At 30.6% G+C, this 19394-nt stretch overlaps 2 protein-coding genes across 3 annotated transcripts; one reads left to right on the top strand and one right to left on the bottom strand.

Annotated features, from left to right (window-relative positions):
• The first annotated feature begins 2469 nt into the window (after positions 1 to 2469).
• Sod2 (superoxide dismutase 2) lies at positions 2470 to 6849 on the top strand. The gene is made up of 5 exons (XM_074121991.1): positions 2470 to 2610; positions 2712 to 2887; positions 5199 to 5312; positions 5386 to 5565; positions 5830 to 6849. The coding sequence occupies exons 1-5, from the start codon at positions 2570 to 2572 to the stop codon at positions 5973 to 5975; spliced, it is 657 nt and encodes a 218-aa protein (XP_073978092.1). The 5' UTR covers positions 2470 to 2569; the 3' UTR covers positions 5976 to 6849.
• LOC141450999 (activating signal cointegrator 1 complex subunit 2) lies at positions 6194 to 18737 on the bottom strand. Of its 2 annotated transcripts, none has more exons than XM_074121990.1 (15): positions 18423 to 18737; positions 18266 to 18343; positions 16828 to 17008; positions 16569 to 16758; positions 15465 to 15662; positions 14641 to 14855; positions 14372 to 14554; positions 14121 to 14273; positions 13099 to 13216; positions 12831 to 12950; positions 11715 to 11900; positions 11532 to 11635; positions 10308 to 10493; positions 9029 to 9297; positions 6194 to 7778 (listed from the first exon to the last, which is right to left on the bottom strand). In XM_074121990.1, the coding sequence occupies exons 3-15, from the start codon at positions 16905 to 16907 to the stop codon at positions 7654 to 7656; spliced, it is 2127 nt and encodes a 708-aa protein (XP_073978091.1). In that variant the 5' UTR covers positions 16908 to 17008; positions 18266 to 18343; positions 18423 to 18737; the 3' UTR covers positions 6194 to 7653. The 2 variants fall into 2 exon arrangements, with proteins under 2 accessions (XP_073978091.1, XP_073978090.1); XM_074121989.1 differs by having other exon boundaries at positions 16848 to 17008.
• Between the last annotated feature and the right edge of the window lie 657 nt (positions 18738 to 19394).

Raw genomic sequence — 19394 nt, 5'->3', positions numbered from 1 at the left:
GATGTATATTTTGCATACATGATCCAAGGAAACTAACTTCTATGCATGCTTAAAAAATCAAACTACCACATTTACAGAGCACACTCGGCATTCAATAAATCGAAAGCTTTTAACATTCAACACCCACAAATAAATTATATAGGAGGAGGGATAGTTACTTTTTTTGTAGGTAAAATGGACTGCAATACACTCAATTGTAATCCAGAGCTTGCTTGGCCACGCCCAATAGTAACACGTGAAACAAAAGTCATATACTTTCCAGAATCATTAGAAATAACTTGTTTTGAAAAAATATTTAAAATGTGGGTGATAGTTAAAGTAAAGTTAACTATACGTCTTTAAGAATAATCGATGTAGTACACACAAGAAATTCTTAAAATCTCAAATATATGGCCTACAATTACATTTTTGGTAATCCCATTTTTATTGAATTTTGAGTTCTTGCAATTCTTATAATATTAGTTACTATTATATACGAGGATATACTACGAAGACTTTTAGGGAGCTACTACAGATCTTTTAGGTCATGGTGTATATGGATTACAGCCTCTCCCTTTACCTACAACTAGTTATGCGTGGATGCGTGGGGCACATCAGAGGGACCTTAACCATGTTTGAACTTTCTAAAATTTGATTTTTGAGATTTCTATAAACACAAATCACATAACATACCAAGAGCAAAAATAATCGTATTCTGAGATTTCAAAACATTTATTTCCAAGGAAAACTTGATTTTTAAGATTTGCACGATTGCAAGGCTTAGAAGCGCTACTTTTACATGCAACACCATTTTTAATTTCTCTAGTTCATAGCAAGATAAGTTATTGCAATCGATTAAAGCTTCTATTTTAAGTTTTTGCTGGATATATCCGTTTTGAGAACCAGTAAGACAGAAGAAGTGTTTTTTTTTTGGCGCGGCATCATCTGAGAGCCGGAAAATGTTCTCTCGTTGCAGAGATCATTGTGTCTATCACCGGACATTGAGCTCCTAGGAAGAGAATCTAAAGGCCAGCAGCTGTTCGAACATGCGATCTCCGGTAGGAATGCAGTATACGCTAACCACTGAACTAATCCCTTCCCTTCGAGAAGTGGTTGCAATTGCAAATTTGTTTGAATATGGTCAGCATATATAAGAAATTGGGGAATAAAGTTAAAATCTGATATTTCAAATCGGTGCCATGATGATACCAGGCAACAAATTTATGCACATCAGCCAATCTGAAGTGTTACTTAGCTGAATAGATTTTCATAGTTTTTAGGAATTTTTTCGTAAACAGCTCCAATGATTTTTTTTTTCTAAATTTCATTTGTTCAAAAGTCTTCAATAGATACATATATAACTTTGTTTGCAACATCCACAGAGAAATGCTTCTTCAACTAATTTTTTAAAACAAAGTAACAGGATTTATTGGGATCTGGAGGGTTAGTCGGGAAATAAAACCCGATCCAGCATAACCAAAAAATATACTGTAAATTTCCAAGTTGTAGAAATCAAAGAAACATTTTCATAATATAATCAAAAAATTTTCAATAAAAAATAATAATAATAGCTTTTCCAATAACAGACATCTTTGCTTAGAAAAATCATTAAGAATGACTCAGAAATGCGTCTCCCGTCTGTGCTGATACCCCCAACACGGCGCCAAACAATCGATCTTAGGCTAAGGCTACTCGTGAACACACATCTGCAATTCAGCCCATGGACAATATGATTGAATTTACTTTTTTAAGCTTATGCATGAGAAAGAGGATATGAAGGTAATAAAACGGGACCATAAGCTTAAATTGTTTGTTTGTATTATTTTCAAACAGTTAAACAAACAAATAAAAATAATTTTACAACTGTTTGTACAAAATATTTCTTCTATGAGAAGTAATTAAATCAAACAACTTAAGCACGTAGAAGAAAAAATTGCCTTTTCTTACTTTACGAATAACTACTTTAATGACAATATCTACAGATTAATTGCAGAAAATTTAAAACAAAAATCATTCAGCTACAAATTTGATTGAAAAAATTACTTTTAAAAATTGATTGGTTTGAGGTTCTAGTTGTAGAATAGAAAAATAAATTTTAAAGAACGTAATGTTCTAAGAAGGGCGTAGAATTTTTTTCATAGAAAAATTATCTATTAAAAGCATAAAAATCTGTAAATTTTTAAAAACTGAAAATATTTGTATATAATAATCAACAAGTTGATATCAAACTTTACAATTTCTGCTTGGTATATGTTTTAAATTATATAAGATTGCTTTACTTACAGTGTTGTTATCTTCTTTAATATTGGTGGATTTTATAAAAATCAATTTAAAAAAAAACTTCGAAAACAGATAGAAATCAGTTCATGAAAGACATGCTGATAATCCCGATAAACTTCAACCTTTACAAGTTACAGAACGAACAGTGAAGACAAACTATAACCTAAAGTCGTTTCCCGAACAAACTCCCGCAACATCAGTCGTACTGTGTGGCCTTCTAAATCAGCTGGGACCCAGGTGTTATATTCGTGGTGTGAACTTCTTTGAAGTTTCGGTATACATTGCTTGATTATATCAACTTATACCTTGAATGATGTATGCATTGAGAAGAGGACTCACTGCTTTTAACCGGTATGGAGATTTATGTAATTTTTAAGAAAGAAAACCCTCCTATTTAATCTTAAATGTTAAACCTGGAATCATACTAAACTAATTTTTTGATTTATTGTTAGGAATGCTTGTAACATTCGTCAAAAACATACTCTACCAGAATTGCCATATGCTCTGAACGCACTGGAACCTGTTATTTCTGCAGAAATAATGGAAGTTCATTACAAAAAACATCACGCAGCGTACGTTAATAATTATAACGCGGCTGAAGAAAAATTGAGCGAAGCACTTTCCAAGAGTAAGATAAGGCTACATATAATTTTCATTCATAAACTTGGCAATGAACTTAAGGTCTTAATTCATTTCATTCTTCTAGATTTTTAATATTTGAATGTCTTATAGAAAGTTTAGAATAAATTTGGTTTAGAGAGCCTGTATAATTAAGAATAGGGATAGTCAAGAATTAAGTCTACCTAATAATTGGATTTTCATTAAAGTCATTTTTAAAAGATGATTTTGAGAATCATCTGACTTTGAGAGTCTAGATACGTAATTGTAAGAATAACAACCACTTTCTCTATTCTTGTCATATTGCAAGAAAGAACTCTAGGTTGATTTTAAGACCTTAGGAAAACAAATATCAAGCTAAAATATTGTAGATTATGTCTTGTTCTTTCCATTCTCTTAGCGCTCTTTAGAGAAAACATTTCAGAGTCAATTACATTTCATTACAGAGAAGATTTTGAAAACTGGGTTATCGCAGGAAAAATATGTTTTGCGGCATTTCAATACAAAAAATATTTTTGTCTGTAAAGATAGCCTTGTTAAGAAGCTTACATTTTTTGACAAAATACATTATCCAAAATTAGACTTTTCGTGTTTCCCTTTTTTTTTCTAAAATGGTACTAATGATTTTATTTAAATTTTAAGTAATTATATACACAGATCTAGAGTCGGAGCCTCTCTGGGAACGAGCTACCTCTTACGGCAAACAGGGTCCCAACTAGCCCACTTGTGGAAGAAGGCAGTTCTTAATTCTAATCAATTAAGAATGTCAGGGCAGATCTTACCCTAAACCCGCTTTAGGCAGCAGGCGACAATCTGTGCGCATTTCACTGGTGGAGAAAACGCAGTTTCGTCCTTGCTAACAATACTAGCTAAAAAGCATTTAATGCCATTCTTTATAAGTTTCTTTAAATTGCATTTTCTAACTGATTAGGGCACTAGTATTCTTAACAAAACTTTCATTCTATCAAGGAGTTATGTTGTGGAAGACTCTTCAGCCAGCCCAGCAATTTCTAATAGTTTCTCAACCAATAATAAAAATTGTTTATTAATAATCACTTTTTACCACTTTTCTTTATCGGAACACAAACAAAATGCTCATACAATAATCTGTTGAGGGTATATAAAAGAAAGAAAAAATCAAAATTTAACAAAAATGCATAACTAAATATAACTAAAATACAATAAATAAATAAATAGCAGATAATAATATAACATTTCTTTCTATGTAAAAATAAATAAAACACCTGACCCAAACAGAACAGGGCAAATTGCTATAAAATGATAAGCATCTTTTATTGCAAATGGAACAGTAATGCTGTGTTTCCGAACAATTACAGTGTAATTTAATTTGAGAAGCTTCCCTCTTTATTTGAACATATTACTCTTCAGGTAAGAATTATTGTTATCAGACAATATCTTAACTTAATTCTAAGACTTTGTACTGAGAATGAAATTTTATCCATCATTGTCAAGGAAAAAAACTAAAACTAAGGAACTTTAAATAACATAAAATTGATTGGTGAGCTTTCTTAAGGCGGTCTTCTTTAAATTCTCATTTTATTCGCACAGAATCTTCGCCTTCTTCTCCCATAAGAAATTTTTTAAAAATATACTTAAATTTACCTAAAAGAACCAACATCGTACTATTGATTTTGTTTTTTCGGATGTCTCTCGTGAGCAAATTAGGCAACCTTTGTTAATTAAAAACAATTTATCCTATCGCCTGAACCTTAAATTTACATATCATATAATCGCTCTGACTATCGCTTAAAGTAACTCTTGTTTTTTGGAAAGAGAAACATAATTTCTTTTTAATGAACTACCTTAACCTACATTCAAAACATTTAAACTATTGACCGTTTTTCTGAAAATAGTGGCTGAAATAAATATTTACTTACGCACACATTTTCAGTTCTTTTCCTCTTAAAATAAAACGCTCATTCTTTGCCTGCTTTACACCGAAGCTATCTTTTTTTTCAAAATACATTTTGGATGGCTCAGCCTGGTCTTAATGGGAAGAAGATAGGCTTTTGTCCAAGTTGATCTTGACTGACCCTCGCATTTAAATTGTAGATTCTAATTCCTATAAAGATGTGTGAAGTAGGAGTCGTACACGAAGAATGGAATCGTAAACTAATGCCTGGTAGTGAGTGACCGAACCGTATCGTACATATGTTAATCTAGGGCAGTTGAAATCAAAGATATCTGTTATGAAAGATCTAATTTTATAAATGATAGATATTTTATTAATTTCTGTTAAAAGTAATTATTGGAGAAACTGCATTTCAATCAATTTTTAATTTACTTTTTTTCATTTTCAGAGGACGTTGATACAATTGTTTTAATTAGTTCTGCCCTTAAGTTTCATGGAGGCGGCCATCTTAACCATTCAATGTATTGGTGTAATCTTTCTCCAGATGGTGGCAAACCAAGTGGTAAGAATTCAAAATTAAAATGTTTATTGTGTCCTCAGCATTTCGTCTTATTTTAATAAATAAAATTAAACAGATGAATTAACGAAAGCAATTTGCACTACTTTTGGAAGTTTTGATGAAATGAAAAAGCAAATGATGACCATGACAAATGCTATTCAAGGCTCAGGATGGGGATGGTTAGGTTTAAACCCACTTACTAAGAAATTGCAACTCGCTACAACTGGAAACCAAGATCTCTTACGCGATACAACAGGTAAATATCGGACTTTTTAATTTTCCAGCTATAGGTGTCACCACAGTTAGTGAACTGCTATCCTAAACCGCATTGTTGTGGGAGTTAATTTCTAGTATCCCCTTAGGTTTTTATTAACATTTTAGTAACATAAGGTCCTCTTACTTTGTAGGTGGACGTAAAAGTTGAAAAAAATAAAATCTGTAATTTGTCTTTTAAAAGCCACGCTGAGATATTTATATAATCGACAAAAAACTAGTAATTAATATTTTTTTATTATTTCAGGTCTCATTCCGCTGCTTGGCATTGATGTTTGGGAACATGCATATTATTTGCAATACAAAAATGTACGTGCTGATTACACAAAAAAAATATTTGATATAGTTAATTGGCATGATGTAAATAATAGATTTAAAACGGGGCTTTGTTAAAAAAATAATAGGAAATAAAATGTTCTACAAGGTTTATGAATGAAATTCTGAAACTTAGTTTAGAATGTTAATAATTATCACCATTTTTTATTTTTGTTAATGTGATCTTTATTTTATTTTATTTCTATATTTTAAACAGGCACTTTGTTAATAAACTTGTTTGAAGTTTCTTTTCAGTAATTAAATTATAGATTAAATTTCACCTACTTTAATGTTGGCTTTATCTTTTAAGAGTTTTAAGACAATTTAATGTAAACAACAACGATAGTGTCTTAGAGTTCAGATAAATGATAAATATTCCATCTTAAATTTTCGAAAACTTGAATTGTAGTTTATGTTTTGTTAAATAATTACCCAGCTTATTATCATTAAATGATAGCAATAAACAGAAATCAGGAAGCAAACTCATAAAAACCTCGTGTTGTATTTTTCCTGTTGATTTTCAATTGATCACTTCAGGCGATTGAAGAAATCTTTCCCTTCAACCACAAGCATAAAATTGTAGCTAAGGAATTTCATGAAATGCACTAGATTAATAAGTCAAGTTTAATAATAATTAATCAGATTTTCGCTCTATAACTTAGAATTTAGAAGCGGACAGTTGAAGTAGTAGCACGTAACTTTAACAGTTAATTACGCTATAGTTTAATATTTTCGAAATTTTGTTTCGTTACTCAAATACTTCAGGAAGGTAATTTGGCTCGTATAAAAAACAACGTAAATTTTGATCATTTACCGCAGAACGCTCCTGAGAGGAAAAAACAAATATTTCGGGAGAAATAAAATCTTACTTTATTTTGAATAGGAATGAAAGAACGATACGTATTTTGTACTTGCAAAAATGATTTTTAATAAATTTGCCTTTATATTACAATTTTTTTTATTTTTTGTAGATGTATATTTTTCTTAATGTACTTACAAATTTTAATGAATTCTGGAACATAAGAATTTAAATCCATAAAAATATAAAATGAATATGAAAACCTGTTCATATTTCTTGAACCACATTAAAATATCACAAAGAGTTCGTCTCATCAAAGTAAAAAAATCATATTTTTAAGAACTACATTTACTTTTAAACCAAAGTTTCTGAAATTGCTGAGGCTAAGACGTTATTAAGGAAGTACAATGATTCATAATTTCAAAATCAGTCCTTGAAGGTTATAGAATATAGTTGTAGCAGTTTATCTACCAAACTATTGAGCTCAATAACGAATGCTTTGGGGGTTTCTAGAGTTTTGCGTTAAATAAGCGGTTTCGCCATGCCATCAAAAAAAAAATTAACCTTTCGAAAAAAGAACTTAATACTAACACTTCATCTGCAAAAAAGCAGGAAGGTTTGGCTAGTCTATTTCGCAAAAATATATCTAGTAAAATGATAATTTCTTTGATGAATATTTATAAGTATCGCATTTAAATGTAATACTCTTGATAACAGAAAAATATACTCTAACAAACTTGTAACTGTAAATATAAAACTAAATAATTATAATCTTTCTTTAAACACTTAAACCTATTATTACTGGTTATCAACGGAATTTTCAAGACTATTTATTTATTCAATTGATAAATAAATATTCATATACAAATAGTGCGTAAATTTAATTTTAAAAACAGTCTCTTTAAAATATTTCTATTATATAAAAAATAGATATTTATTTTATTGATTAAATTACATTCATTGAAAACGTTTATGTAATGCCGCTTTCTTTCTGCTGTGATTCGCTTGGTAAGATTTATTCACGTTTTTCTTATTTCTATTAAACTGAACATCTTTATCTTGTCCTTGACCTTTTGGATTACCTAGAATTTAAATTTAAAATTATAATTTGTTTATGTAAGTATAAAAACATCTTGGTTAACATCAAAACAATATTCACATTTATGCTTGTCTTTAAGAAAGCAAAGTTTTTGGCGAAAATTCTGTGAATAAATTATCAGACAGATAATTAATAATAATGACATACATAAGGCTTTCTAATGTAGATGGTCTGTGAAACTACTTTAGTCAAAGCCTCACAAGCAGACTCCAGTTTAGCCTCGCAGAGATAAGTTCCAATGCATAATGTTAGTAACTAATTTTGAGAAGAAAATAGCAGTACTAGCAGAAGTTGTAACAATAGTTGAAACAGAGGGAAGGGATTAGCTATACGGTTAGCGTATTGGATTAGCACGCGGAAGTCCCAGGTTCGAATCCAGCTGCTGACCCTTAGATTTTCTCTTCCTAGGAGCTTCATACAGCTCACCGGTGATGGAGAGTGTTGTCTGTAACAAGACAACACTGTCCGGAGGCCGGCAGTGCACTGAAAAAAGCTCCGGGCGCCAATAACCTTAGATGTTGACGCGCCTTAAATCATTAAAAACAAAAAAACAAAAAATAGTTGAAACAGGGATGGCTGAATATAATTCTTCATGACAGTCTAGACTATTAGAAAGAAACCGTTACAATGACACCTTATGCCCTCTAGGCAAGGAGACAAATAGATTGTTGTCGAATAAATAGTTGATCGTCAAAAACTGCACGAAAAAGCGTAATGTTGAAAAATATTTAATTAGTAATGCTGATTTGTACTGTTAACAGGTAATTGTTACTTTAATTCTTATGTTTCTAAATTTAATCTTTCCTCAAAGGTTTAGCAAAATATGGGTTTACTATTTTTTTTTTTTTTTTTAAATAAACATTTTTTACATTGGGATGTTTACCCATTGAAGAGAAGCTGTGTTCAGAGAGAAAAACAAAGTTACGGGAAGTAAATTATCATCACAGACAAGATAAACCAATCAGTGAAGACATGAAAACCGAAACTGGTTTATAATCAAATGACTACAGATTTAGAATAGTGGAGAATGGGATTCCAAAATACAAATAAGAAAGGCAGTGAATTAATTTATAGAGGGACTTAACATCAGCACGATTACCGACCATATCGAGGAAGCCAAGATTAGCTTTTAACACACAATTCTAATTTAATAAATAAATAAATAAATCTTCAAAAGAAACCACAGTAAACATTTCCCAAATAATTTATCAAAAATAATAAAAATTACCTCACCTGTAACATTTCTTGTTGGCTGCTGATTTTCTCTTTGCCAAGGTTTCATCTTACTCTGTCTCCGTTCCTCAAATCGAGCTCTTACAAGTTCCGGGTTTTCCACAAATTGTAAGTTACTCCTCCCTCTGTCTAAGGTGGTTTCTTCTTCATCATCACCATCTTCTACAGCTCCTCCATATTCTTCTGGAGAGTCTTCATTTTGTAAAGGTAATTTAGCATTTCCTTTTTTTAGAGCTGCTTGCTCTAGCACTCTAGGAGTAACAAATTTCCTGCAAGTAGTAATAAATTATTAATCTTGAATAATTTTCTGAGATAGTTATTAATATTAGCAACGTTTAACGCATTTACATCAGAAATGCAGTATAACAAGAAACACAAAGTATGGACATCAGTCAGTTTGCACTTAAAAAGCTGTGGGTTCCAATGACGTCAGAAGTTAACGTGCTTTAAATTTAACGTGATATCTTGGAAATTATTTTGTAAAGGTTGTAGTTTATTTATCTGACTGTAATCACTGACATTTTCATAGATATTCGTAATAATTATGTTGGCTGAATGGTGAAAGCCAATGCAAAAAAAAATATCAAATTTATTATAGAAGTTGGACATTTCTTTAAACCAGAAAATATTCTCAGTTACAGTACGCTGGGATAAATACTTATAAACCTGCAATCGAGAAGAAGTTAAAACTTAGCGGTTATAATTTATCTGAAGCCAAAATGAATGATACCTATCAGTTTCCAGATAAATTATATAATTCAGTGCCCAACTTGATAGCGAAAAACCTTTTTACCAAATTCTTTTGCAGTTTTTCTACTTCACCATATTCTCTTTATCCCCAAACCTGAGCTCCATAGCTAAATATAGTCCTGAATATTGTGCCAAACAACTTATATTTAGTAGATAAAGGGATACCATTGTTCCTCAAAAGAGCATTCCAAGGTGAGCCAATACCTAATTCGCAAGTATTTAGTTTTATTTTAAGATGATATCCTCTTAATGAAATCTGAGTCCAAAATTAACCCAATGTATGACATTTTGCCCATGCCTTCCGCCTTTTCTAAAAATCATAACTCCACTTTTTTCAAATTGACTGTCAGATTCCTAATCTGTGAATAGTCGTGTAGCCGGTTTATCATGACTTGTAAAGTTCGCAGTTTGCTGGCCTCCAGAACAATGTCGTCACCGTACAATAAACACTTGACATTTTTATCTCTTATCCAAACATTATAATAGTTAATATGAAATAATTTAAAACAAATATATAGTTTTCAATTACTGGAATGGTTGTTCTCCAGCCTCTGGAACAGGAAATTCTGAATCATCATAAGTATCGTCATATTCATCATCATATGTATTATCTACTTCTTCAATAAGACCTAAAAGTGAAAATTTATTCCGAAGTTTGTCGCGGAATGATTTATCGTCTATAATATCCTTTAGGTCTTTTTTTGTAGGATCATTTCTGTGAACAAACAAATTTGAAAAATAAGTTTTAAAGCAGAACTAACTTGGCCAAAATTCAATGAAACTCTTGAGATTCCGGAAGTCAGCCGGGTAGAAGTAAATTTATGAGTAAAAAATAAATTTTGAAAAAGGAATGACCACCTAAAAAGTATATAAAATCAAAATTCAGTTTTTGATTTAAGTTTGGTGAAGTTACGCTTAGGATTTAAGAACTAACAATTACTGAATATAAAGTCAGATCATAGAAGTGCAAGAGAAAAAGTAATTACATTAGGAATTTTACTGCTTTTAGAAGTCGTTAAGCTTTGCTCAGTTCAATTCATTAAAAACATAGGAATTGATGGTTTTAAAAATAAAATATTACAATCAAAATAAATACTTTAATGTTAAATTAAAAACACCTATCTTGTTTAGGATACACCATAGCCTTACTCTCGAAGTAATATTTTTTTGACGTTATAGCCATACCCTTAACAAACTTCGATCTTAACTTAAAGAACGGTATTATGCTAAAAATGGCAGTGCATCATTCAACAAACCTTGTTTCTTGCCTACTTCCACTTAATAGGTTTATTAATTTCTATTTTCTTGAAATAATATATCTATTTTGCTATTATTCAGGTAAGATTCGTGATACGAGCAGATCATATCTACCAACATTGCAACCAACAATTTCCGAACTCTAGCCTGCTATGATCTGTTCTGTATTATACTATTATAAAAACACTGCATTGTACTTATTTTTGTAGAAATATTAAGAAATTATAATAATTGTTAAGTTAAACCAGTAAAAACATGTACAGTTCGTTACTATTTTAGGTACATAAAGATTCCAATTATGTTTCAATCTCATATTCGTCCCCTCCAGAAGGTTGCTTGGACCTTTTGTACAATCCCAACCTAGATTTCTCCAATCTCTCTCTATAAATGTTACCAAAACGAACAATTTTCTCATAAAATCTCTTGAATCTAGCAATCCCATCTGACCGTAAGAATTTTCCGTGTTTTCTCAAAAATACTCGAATAAAAGACTCACCTTTTTCCTTTAAATATTCTGCTGGTATCAACTTGATCTCTAGTCATTATATCAAATTCATCATTATCAAACACATTTACTCTATCCGGAAAATAAGGATTAACCTAAAACAAAAACTACTTCAACGACTAAAAACTAACTAATGGTTATCTTATAACCAGCTACTACTTTAACATTTCTTACACTTTCTGGTGGAATAAATGGGTCTGGATCTTGATTTAATTTTGAAGAATCTTCCGCTAGGATATGATTTTCTGACTTAACGTTTGGCAAAGATTGACTAATAGATGATAAACTATCTGGTAAATTGTTTTCTAAAATTGCATTAATCACTGATGAACTGGAATAGTTATAAAACTGCAAACATTTCTGAAAACAGCAAAAAAAGCAATTAGTGATTTGTACCTTATTTATATTATTTATAATATTTGCTGCACAAATAACTTTTTACTTTACTTTTCATCTAAAAATTTAAATTTTAGCGGAAAATGCACAAGATGGCACTGAGTATTTATGTACATACTAGCTCAATCAATGGCAGAGCTTCAAAACGCGGACTCCCAGGTTCCAGCCCAACTTGTAATCCTTCGATTTTTGAAAAGATATAACATAAAAATGACTGCCAGGAATTCGAGAGCATGTTGAAGAAGGCCCAAGCGCCAATGGTCTCATATTTTGTGCTTTTATTGATACATATATCCACCAAATCAAGAAAGGAAAGGAAGGGCTAATTAAAAAATCCATTTTCTCACCGTGTTCAAAAAGTTCTTGGATAAGTTGTATTAAATGTATTAAGTTTAAACCAAAAGCCGTTTTTAAGAAATTTGTAATAAACAAAATAAAGAACATTTTCATTTTTTCCTTTTTTTATTTACATAGCATAGCCCAACCAACCAATTAGATATTTCAAATTTCTTGGTAATGTTATACTTTCAAGATTTCAAGTTCGCTTATCACAACGTCAATTGGCATATTAGCACAAAACATGCACTGACTTTGAGATAATTTTTTATTTTATTAACTTGAGAAGGGAAGGGATTTGCTATGAGGTTAGCATACTGGACTCCTACGCGGAGGTCCCGGGTTCGAATCCAGCTGCTGACCCTTAGATTTTCTCTTCCTAGGAGCTTCTTACATTACAACTCACTGTCCGGTGATGGACAGTGTTGTCTGTAACGTGAGAACATTGTCCGGAGGCCGGCAGTGCACTGAAAAAAGCTCCGGGCGCCAATAACCTTAGATGTTGACGCGCCTTAAATCATTAAAAAAAAAAAAAAAAATGAGAAAAATGCTAAATACCTTTACAAATCCATCGCCTAAATGTGGTAAGATATCTTTTACTTCGGTAACTAGAGACTCTAACTCAACACCTTGTACTTCAATTCTGCTGGCAGATGGAGATGATGTTGAAGGAAGAATCTTGTACAAAAATAACAACATAAAAATTTCGCTTAGAACAGATATATTTAAAAAAAAAATGCTATATTCTTCTCAGAAATAAAAAGAAAAAGTAAATGATACCACAAAACTATGTTTAACTTATATTACTTTAAAATTGGAAACTAACCTCACTGTTAGCAAGATTAGAAGACGCAGACCCCACAGGTTTGAATTCCTTCTTCTTCTTCACAGGCGACAAACATACTAGGAAGGACTCCAGCAAAAAATTATATTTTACATTATCTCTAATTATATTTAAGGAGTAAACTTCTACATATACGAAAATTTAGTCTGGAAATAATAAATATTTTACCCACTACTTTTTTTTTCTATTTAAGGCGCGTCAATTTAAGTTGGAATCCAGTATTCGATAACCACTTAGATAAACTCTTCCCTTTTCCCCACTATTATAATTACAAATATTTATATTGGGAGGACAAACGGTCATTGACCTTGAGTAAGTCTTGTTGCATTAGGTATATACTTAATAAACTTTCAATACTGAAAATCAAATGTAACAAAAATGTAAATAAAGACCGTTATTATTATTATTATTATTACATTGGGAGGATCAACCCATATGCTAACCAAAGACCCACAGTAGAATTATTTACTCATGCTTATAGCTTAAAAGGGAATTTTCCGGACAAGTAAATTTAAAAACTCAATTTATTTGATAGCTCAATTTATTGAATAGATGAATTTCTAAGTAAGAAAGTTCTTCAGTTTCTCTAACTAGTAAGAGATAAAGATGGCGATTATGCCAACATTGCGATAGAGTTGTCACCGTAAATACGATGTCGTTAACAATCAAAAGCCTTCAAAATAAACTTTAGAGGATTTTTCAGGTTTCAAATTTCCTCTGAAATCAAACTCTGGTGTACTCATTGCATATAAGTCTTCAGAAGTCAAAAGTTATCTGCGAAATGTGTTATTGAAAAAAGAGAGATGAACTGTTACACTCCTGGCGAAGTGTCCAGGTGTTGGGTGTGATTGTCCTCTGTCGTTTTTGGGACTGGATATTATGAATGGGAGAATACTTGGTTGCTTTTATTAATTTTTCCTTTCAATGCTTATCAGAGAATATTATACCCTATTTTACACTGTCGAATGTTGCACAAGTTATTCCCATTAAATTATAAAGGATACAATTCAGGACACTTTTTCCATACCAGTTCTAGTTCATTTTTGACTGGAAATTTATTTTGATAATCTCTCATAAATGATTTATGCATGATACAGTCGGCCAAAATGTCTAAATAACTATCAGCTGAATCTTTGGAGACATAATCTCCTCCATCACTAAAGAGAAAAACAAGGAGCTTAGTCGAATAAAATAGATTTGCAATTTCAAAATAAAGGAAATACAAAAAAAAAAAATGAAATGATTTATTATTTACTTTTTGTCAATGTTATTTAATGTAGATTGAATGCATTGATGGAATAACTTTACTAAAAAATATCTCGCCTGGTTTAATTTGACCATTAACGTAATATATGTATCCATATACCCTTCTTTATCGCAAATTATTTGTATTCTTCTGCTTAAATCTGTTACAACATTTTCATAAAACGATGCTATACTGGAATGAAAAAAATGAAGGAATGTGGTAATTGACAAAGATTAATCCTTTTCTAATATTTTAAAATTTCTCATAAATAAACTCACTTTATTTCAAAACGATGAGCATGTAAAACACTGGCCGCTTCTTGGTAATATTCGATAAATGTTGAAAGTGTAACAGATATATCTAAAGAATACAACACAATATCTTGAACATGTGGTATTGTCATCTCTTTAATTGGCAACTTTCTATCTCTTAATTTAGACACTAAACCAGTCGATGTAGAATTCGAAAATTGATCTTCTAAAGAATTAAAGATCTATTGAAAATAAAAACAAAAAAAAGAAAGGAAATTCGTAAAAAAGTATAACCAATTTTAATAATACACAAAATTATGATGATGAAGAAACTAGTTTTCAGAAAAATCAGGTCAGTCCCAAGTCTTTCTTGATTAATTCCCGATAGCAAAGGTTTTGACCAAAGGTAAGTACACTGACTTTTAAGGAGGAAGTTGAACGCGCAACAGTAATCACTAAAAGCAATTAACAAAATTTTGAATAAAGAAGTGATAAAAATATGAGGAATATTACATTTTTTTAACTCTAAAACATTTGAAGAAAAAATTGTAGAAAAAACGATCTTTGTTTTAACTAAAGTTTGATTACTGTAATCTAAATTAATCTGGAATAAATGAACAGTCTGGGTAGATAGAAAAAAAATGTTAAAACTGATGTTTTGTGGCAACGAATAAAAATTACACATAACAAGCTATTCATGGGCACAAATAAAGAACAGTCTCAATTTTTTCTTATAGATGAACTCGAAAAAACTATTTATAAAAGAATCCTTCTGATAAGATAACTACTAAGAACCTACCCATTACTAATGTTGTTTATCAACACTAACTTTAAATATATAAATTACTCACAGCTTTGATGTGTTGTATTGAATTGTTAAAGTCTTCTTTATATAATGGTTGAGCTTCAAATGAATTAATAATAATTCGTTTAACTTCCTCTGCATTAAACACTCCAAAAATTGCACATAAGTCAAGAAATATTGGCACAGATAAAATAGTATAATTATACAATAAACTTCCATATTTTTTATCACCAATCCAATTCTCCTGCAAAAATAGCATTTAAATTTTAAAGAATAAGCTGTAATATAGACAATAGTATCTATTTAAATTAATTGCCATAACGGTACAATTTTGACAAGATATGACAATGCCAGACTTATTGTAATATTTCTTGAATTATTACTGTTCGAATACTAAAATATTCACAACTATTACAAGTATTTCAAAAACGAAGAGGGCTACAGTATTTTAAGGACTACCCAACTTGAAGGACTAGTGGACCTTAGTGCTGTTGAAATTTGTCTTTTTAGTGGATTTACAGGCAGCAAATTTAGCCTTAAGCACCGCCCTCTAAAACTTCAACCTGATTCGATTAGTTCCCAGAAATAGAGAAAAAAGGGAAAAGTGGTTATCCAAAGAATAACAGCAATGTGGGTTGAAAGGCATGAACTTTAAATCAACAAATCAAGCAGACTTCACTCTTCTTCCAGCAAGAAAATAATACAAAGCAAAGTAACAAGGATATGCGCCAGGCTCAGGGTTCTTCCAGGAATGTAGACTAGATGTACAGATCGTGACAATAGAAAAGAGATCCACAAAATCCTTTGTTCTAACGGGAAAATGAAGGTGAAACATTTTGGTTCTATAGGTCAGCTATAAGCGATGAAAAACCACAACTTAGAATTACTTCGCTAAATTGGGTTGCTTCAAGTCGAAAGACCTGAACAACTTGCGACAAGCGAAGGGTTCAAAGAAAAAACAAAATAAGTTCCTACCGAACGCCATAACTTAACTAAAAGCTAAGGGGCCACTTCACATATAAAACGACATAAATCTTAGGTTAATATTAATTTTCATTCCCATTAATTTTTGCTAATTTCACATAAAATATCAGTATTGTGAAAAAAAAAACTCTACTAAAACAATTTTATTAAGATAATATAGGCTTACATTTGACTCTTTTTGTGTAGAAATTCTAGCAAATATTTTAAAAATTAAATTCATTATTATATAGTAAGTTTCTTTAATATCTTCATCTCTAGTTAAATTGTCTTCTAGACAATAAAAGGGATATCCTTCTTGAAGAAAAGATATCACAGAATCCCAAGTGTCATTTCCATAAACTACTTGAGACCAAAATCTGTAAAGAAAAGTAAATACTTATTATATGTATGAACCATTTAATATTATAACGAAGAAAAGTAAATACTTCTTAAAGTACGAAAATACCGATGATGCGGTAGACTTAATAACCATTCCAGATTTGATTTGTAAATGACCATTTTGCATAACCAATCTTCTTTTGCTCCTAACAAAAACTGACCATGCTGGTTCTTTTTTGGCGGAGCAGTAAATTGTATTGGAGAACGAGGAGTAATGAAGTAACAGCTCTAAAAAGTAGTAGTAAAAATTTATAATTAATAACAAAGAATACATAAAAAATAAATTCATTCATACATTACAAAGAAATAACTTATTATTATTTGGTCTGCGAAGTCCGATTTTATAATTTTTAATGCCAAGGTTTGGAACTGGACTTTGCTCAACTACTGAACATTTAAGATTGTAGTACAATGTTATAGATTGATGGTACAATATGTGGTAATTATTATTCTTGAAAATAGCGAACATTAAGGCCTAATTAAGTAATTAAGGCCACTTGAAAACAAAAAGAATCAATTTGGGGGGAAAAAATTTGCTTTTATTTCAGGATCGTTTTCCAAAATCTTTTTTAGAACTTCCAAAATAATTTTATCATGTAGCTTAACTATATAATTATACATTACTTTTGAAACGCATGTAAATATACAAACAAGTACTGAAACTTGTGTTAGAATCTCAGCTTACGTCATAAATAATACAGTTATCTATTCACTTTTAATAAATGTTAGAACAAAAACATCAATAATTACTTATAGATTGAGACTTCTGAGAAGATCCCGGCAAATTACACAGTAAGTCGCCAATTTATCTATTGTTCCGAGTTGTTTGCTTAGCAAAACGTAAAAAGATATACATAGAATGAAAATTTGAAAATAATTCTGAAAGTTATTTTTATTAACGCAATTTTTAAAACGGCTCGTTGCGATGGATTATGCAAGACATCTTTCTGCTAGCTTGCATCCCTTGCTTAAGTCATCCTTGGCTTAAAGTCATTTATTTTCAACATTAGTGAAGCGATTACAGTTACTTCTGCACTCAAGAAGTTCTGCAGTGGGATAGAAACATAAACAAATTAAATGAAACTAAATCTTCACTACAGACCAGTAGTGAAAAAAGGACTAATATTATTTTTCAAACTTGGAAAGGTATTAACTTGCTGGAACAGAAACTGTTTGTAATAAACCAATGCTGGATAACGGTGGGTAAAATCTATTATTTAATATGCTGCTAAGGTCAGACTTTAAAAAGAATCTGTCGGGAATGAATTATGGATTAATTACTCCTTATATTACAAAATAAAGTTTCTTCAATTAATTTGAGAAACTAATTTCAGAGTACCTTAGCATGAAGACTACATTATCATTCCCTAAAATTCTAATTTTGATATTAATATGTAAACTTAAAATGCAGAATACCTGATTGATTACTTAACTTTTATCTTTAAAAGATAAACAATATTTTGAAGAAATTACTTCATTACTTACTAAAGCTGGGACCATCCTTGAAGTTCCATCTTCTTCTACTTCTATTGTTAAATTTTCAAGAGGTTTTTTTTTATATACCTAAAATTATTAAAAATAGCGATATTTTCTTTACAAAATTAAATATTTATTAACATGAAAACTTGGAATAAATACTTACTTTGATTGTTTTAGTAGTCATTTTGGTAACTCTGAAAAATATAAATTTATAACACAATAGTTATATTCGAGCAACTTTCAAGGAGTGAGATTCGCGGAACACTTCCAAATTTAAGAGAATTACATCCAGAATAAATGCAAAAATTTATCAAAACCAGAAAAAAATTCTTTAAGGAAAACTAGTCACACGAGTACGAAAAATGCCATTTGGAACAGTTAACACTTCTGGAAATGGAACAAACAAGGCTAGTAAAAAGCTGATTACAGATACACACCACCAAGGGAGTTATGTAGTTAACCAAAGAGAAGGTTAAACATTCTAGAGATGGGCTATTTGAGTGGACTCGGTCCACCGGAACGAATCCAATTGTGAAAAGTCTTGAATCAAATCCTTATTTTTAAAAAAAGTAATTCTGCCCCGCCCAAAAAATTAAAGTATATTAAAATTAAAATAGTTAACACTGAAGTTACTTAGATGTTACACTGAAATAAAATCTGTAACTGACTTGAGGCTAAATGTAGAAGTCACTAAATATTCCAACTTGTTAAATCAAGACACTCCACTTAAAAAACCTGGCAAGCTAAAATCCTGATGCTTGGAGGGGCATAAGTTCCAAGATTTTTTAGAAGTCTGTCAATAATTATAGAACAATAATAATACAATATTATTTTATTTCTTAATACTATGTGTGAAGCTTTATGTTAGGTATTTACAGTACGTACAGTATAACGTCCACTGTGCACTGTGTTGATTTGCACTTAAAATAAGGTAAACCGTATTAATAGAAAATTATTATTATAACCCCGCTCCGTATGAAATACAATTCTAACTTTAGAATTTTAAAGTATTAAAAAAGCACTAAATGTACAGAACCTTTCAAAATTACTTGTTTTCATTATTTTTTGAAAAAAATTTTGTATTTATTAAACAACCATTAACGGGTGCCTAAAAAATGATCAACGTAAAAGTGAT

This window comes from Rhodnius prolixus, unplaced genomic scaffold (genome assembly GCF_049639745.1).
Source record: "Rhodnius prolixus isolate KJV_2025 unplaced genomic scaffold, Rpr scaffold_8, whole genome shotgun sequence".
NCBI lineage: Eukaryota > Metazoa > Arthropoda > Insecta > Hemiptera > Reduviidae > Rhodnius > Rhodnius prolixus.
This window is presented reverse-complemented; position numbering and strand designations above follow the sequence as displayed.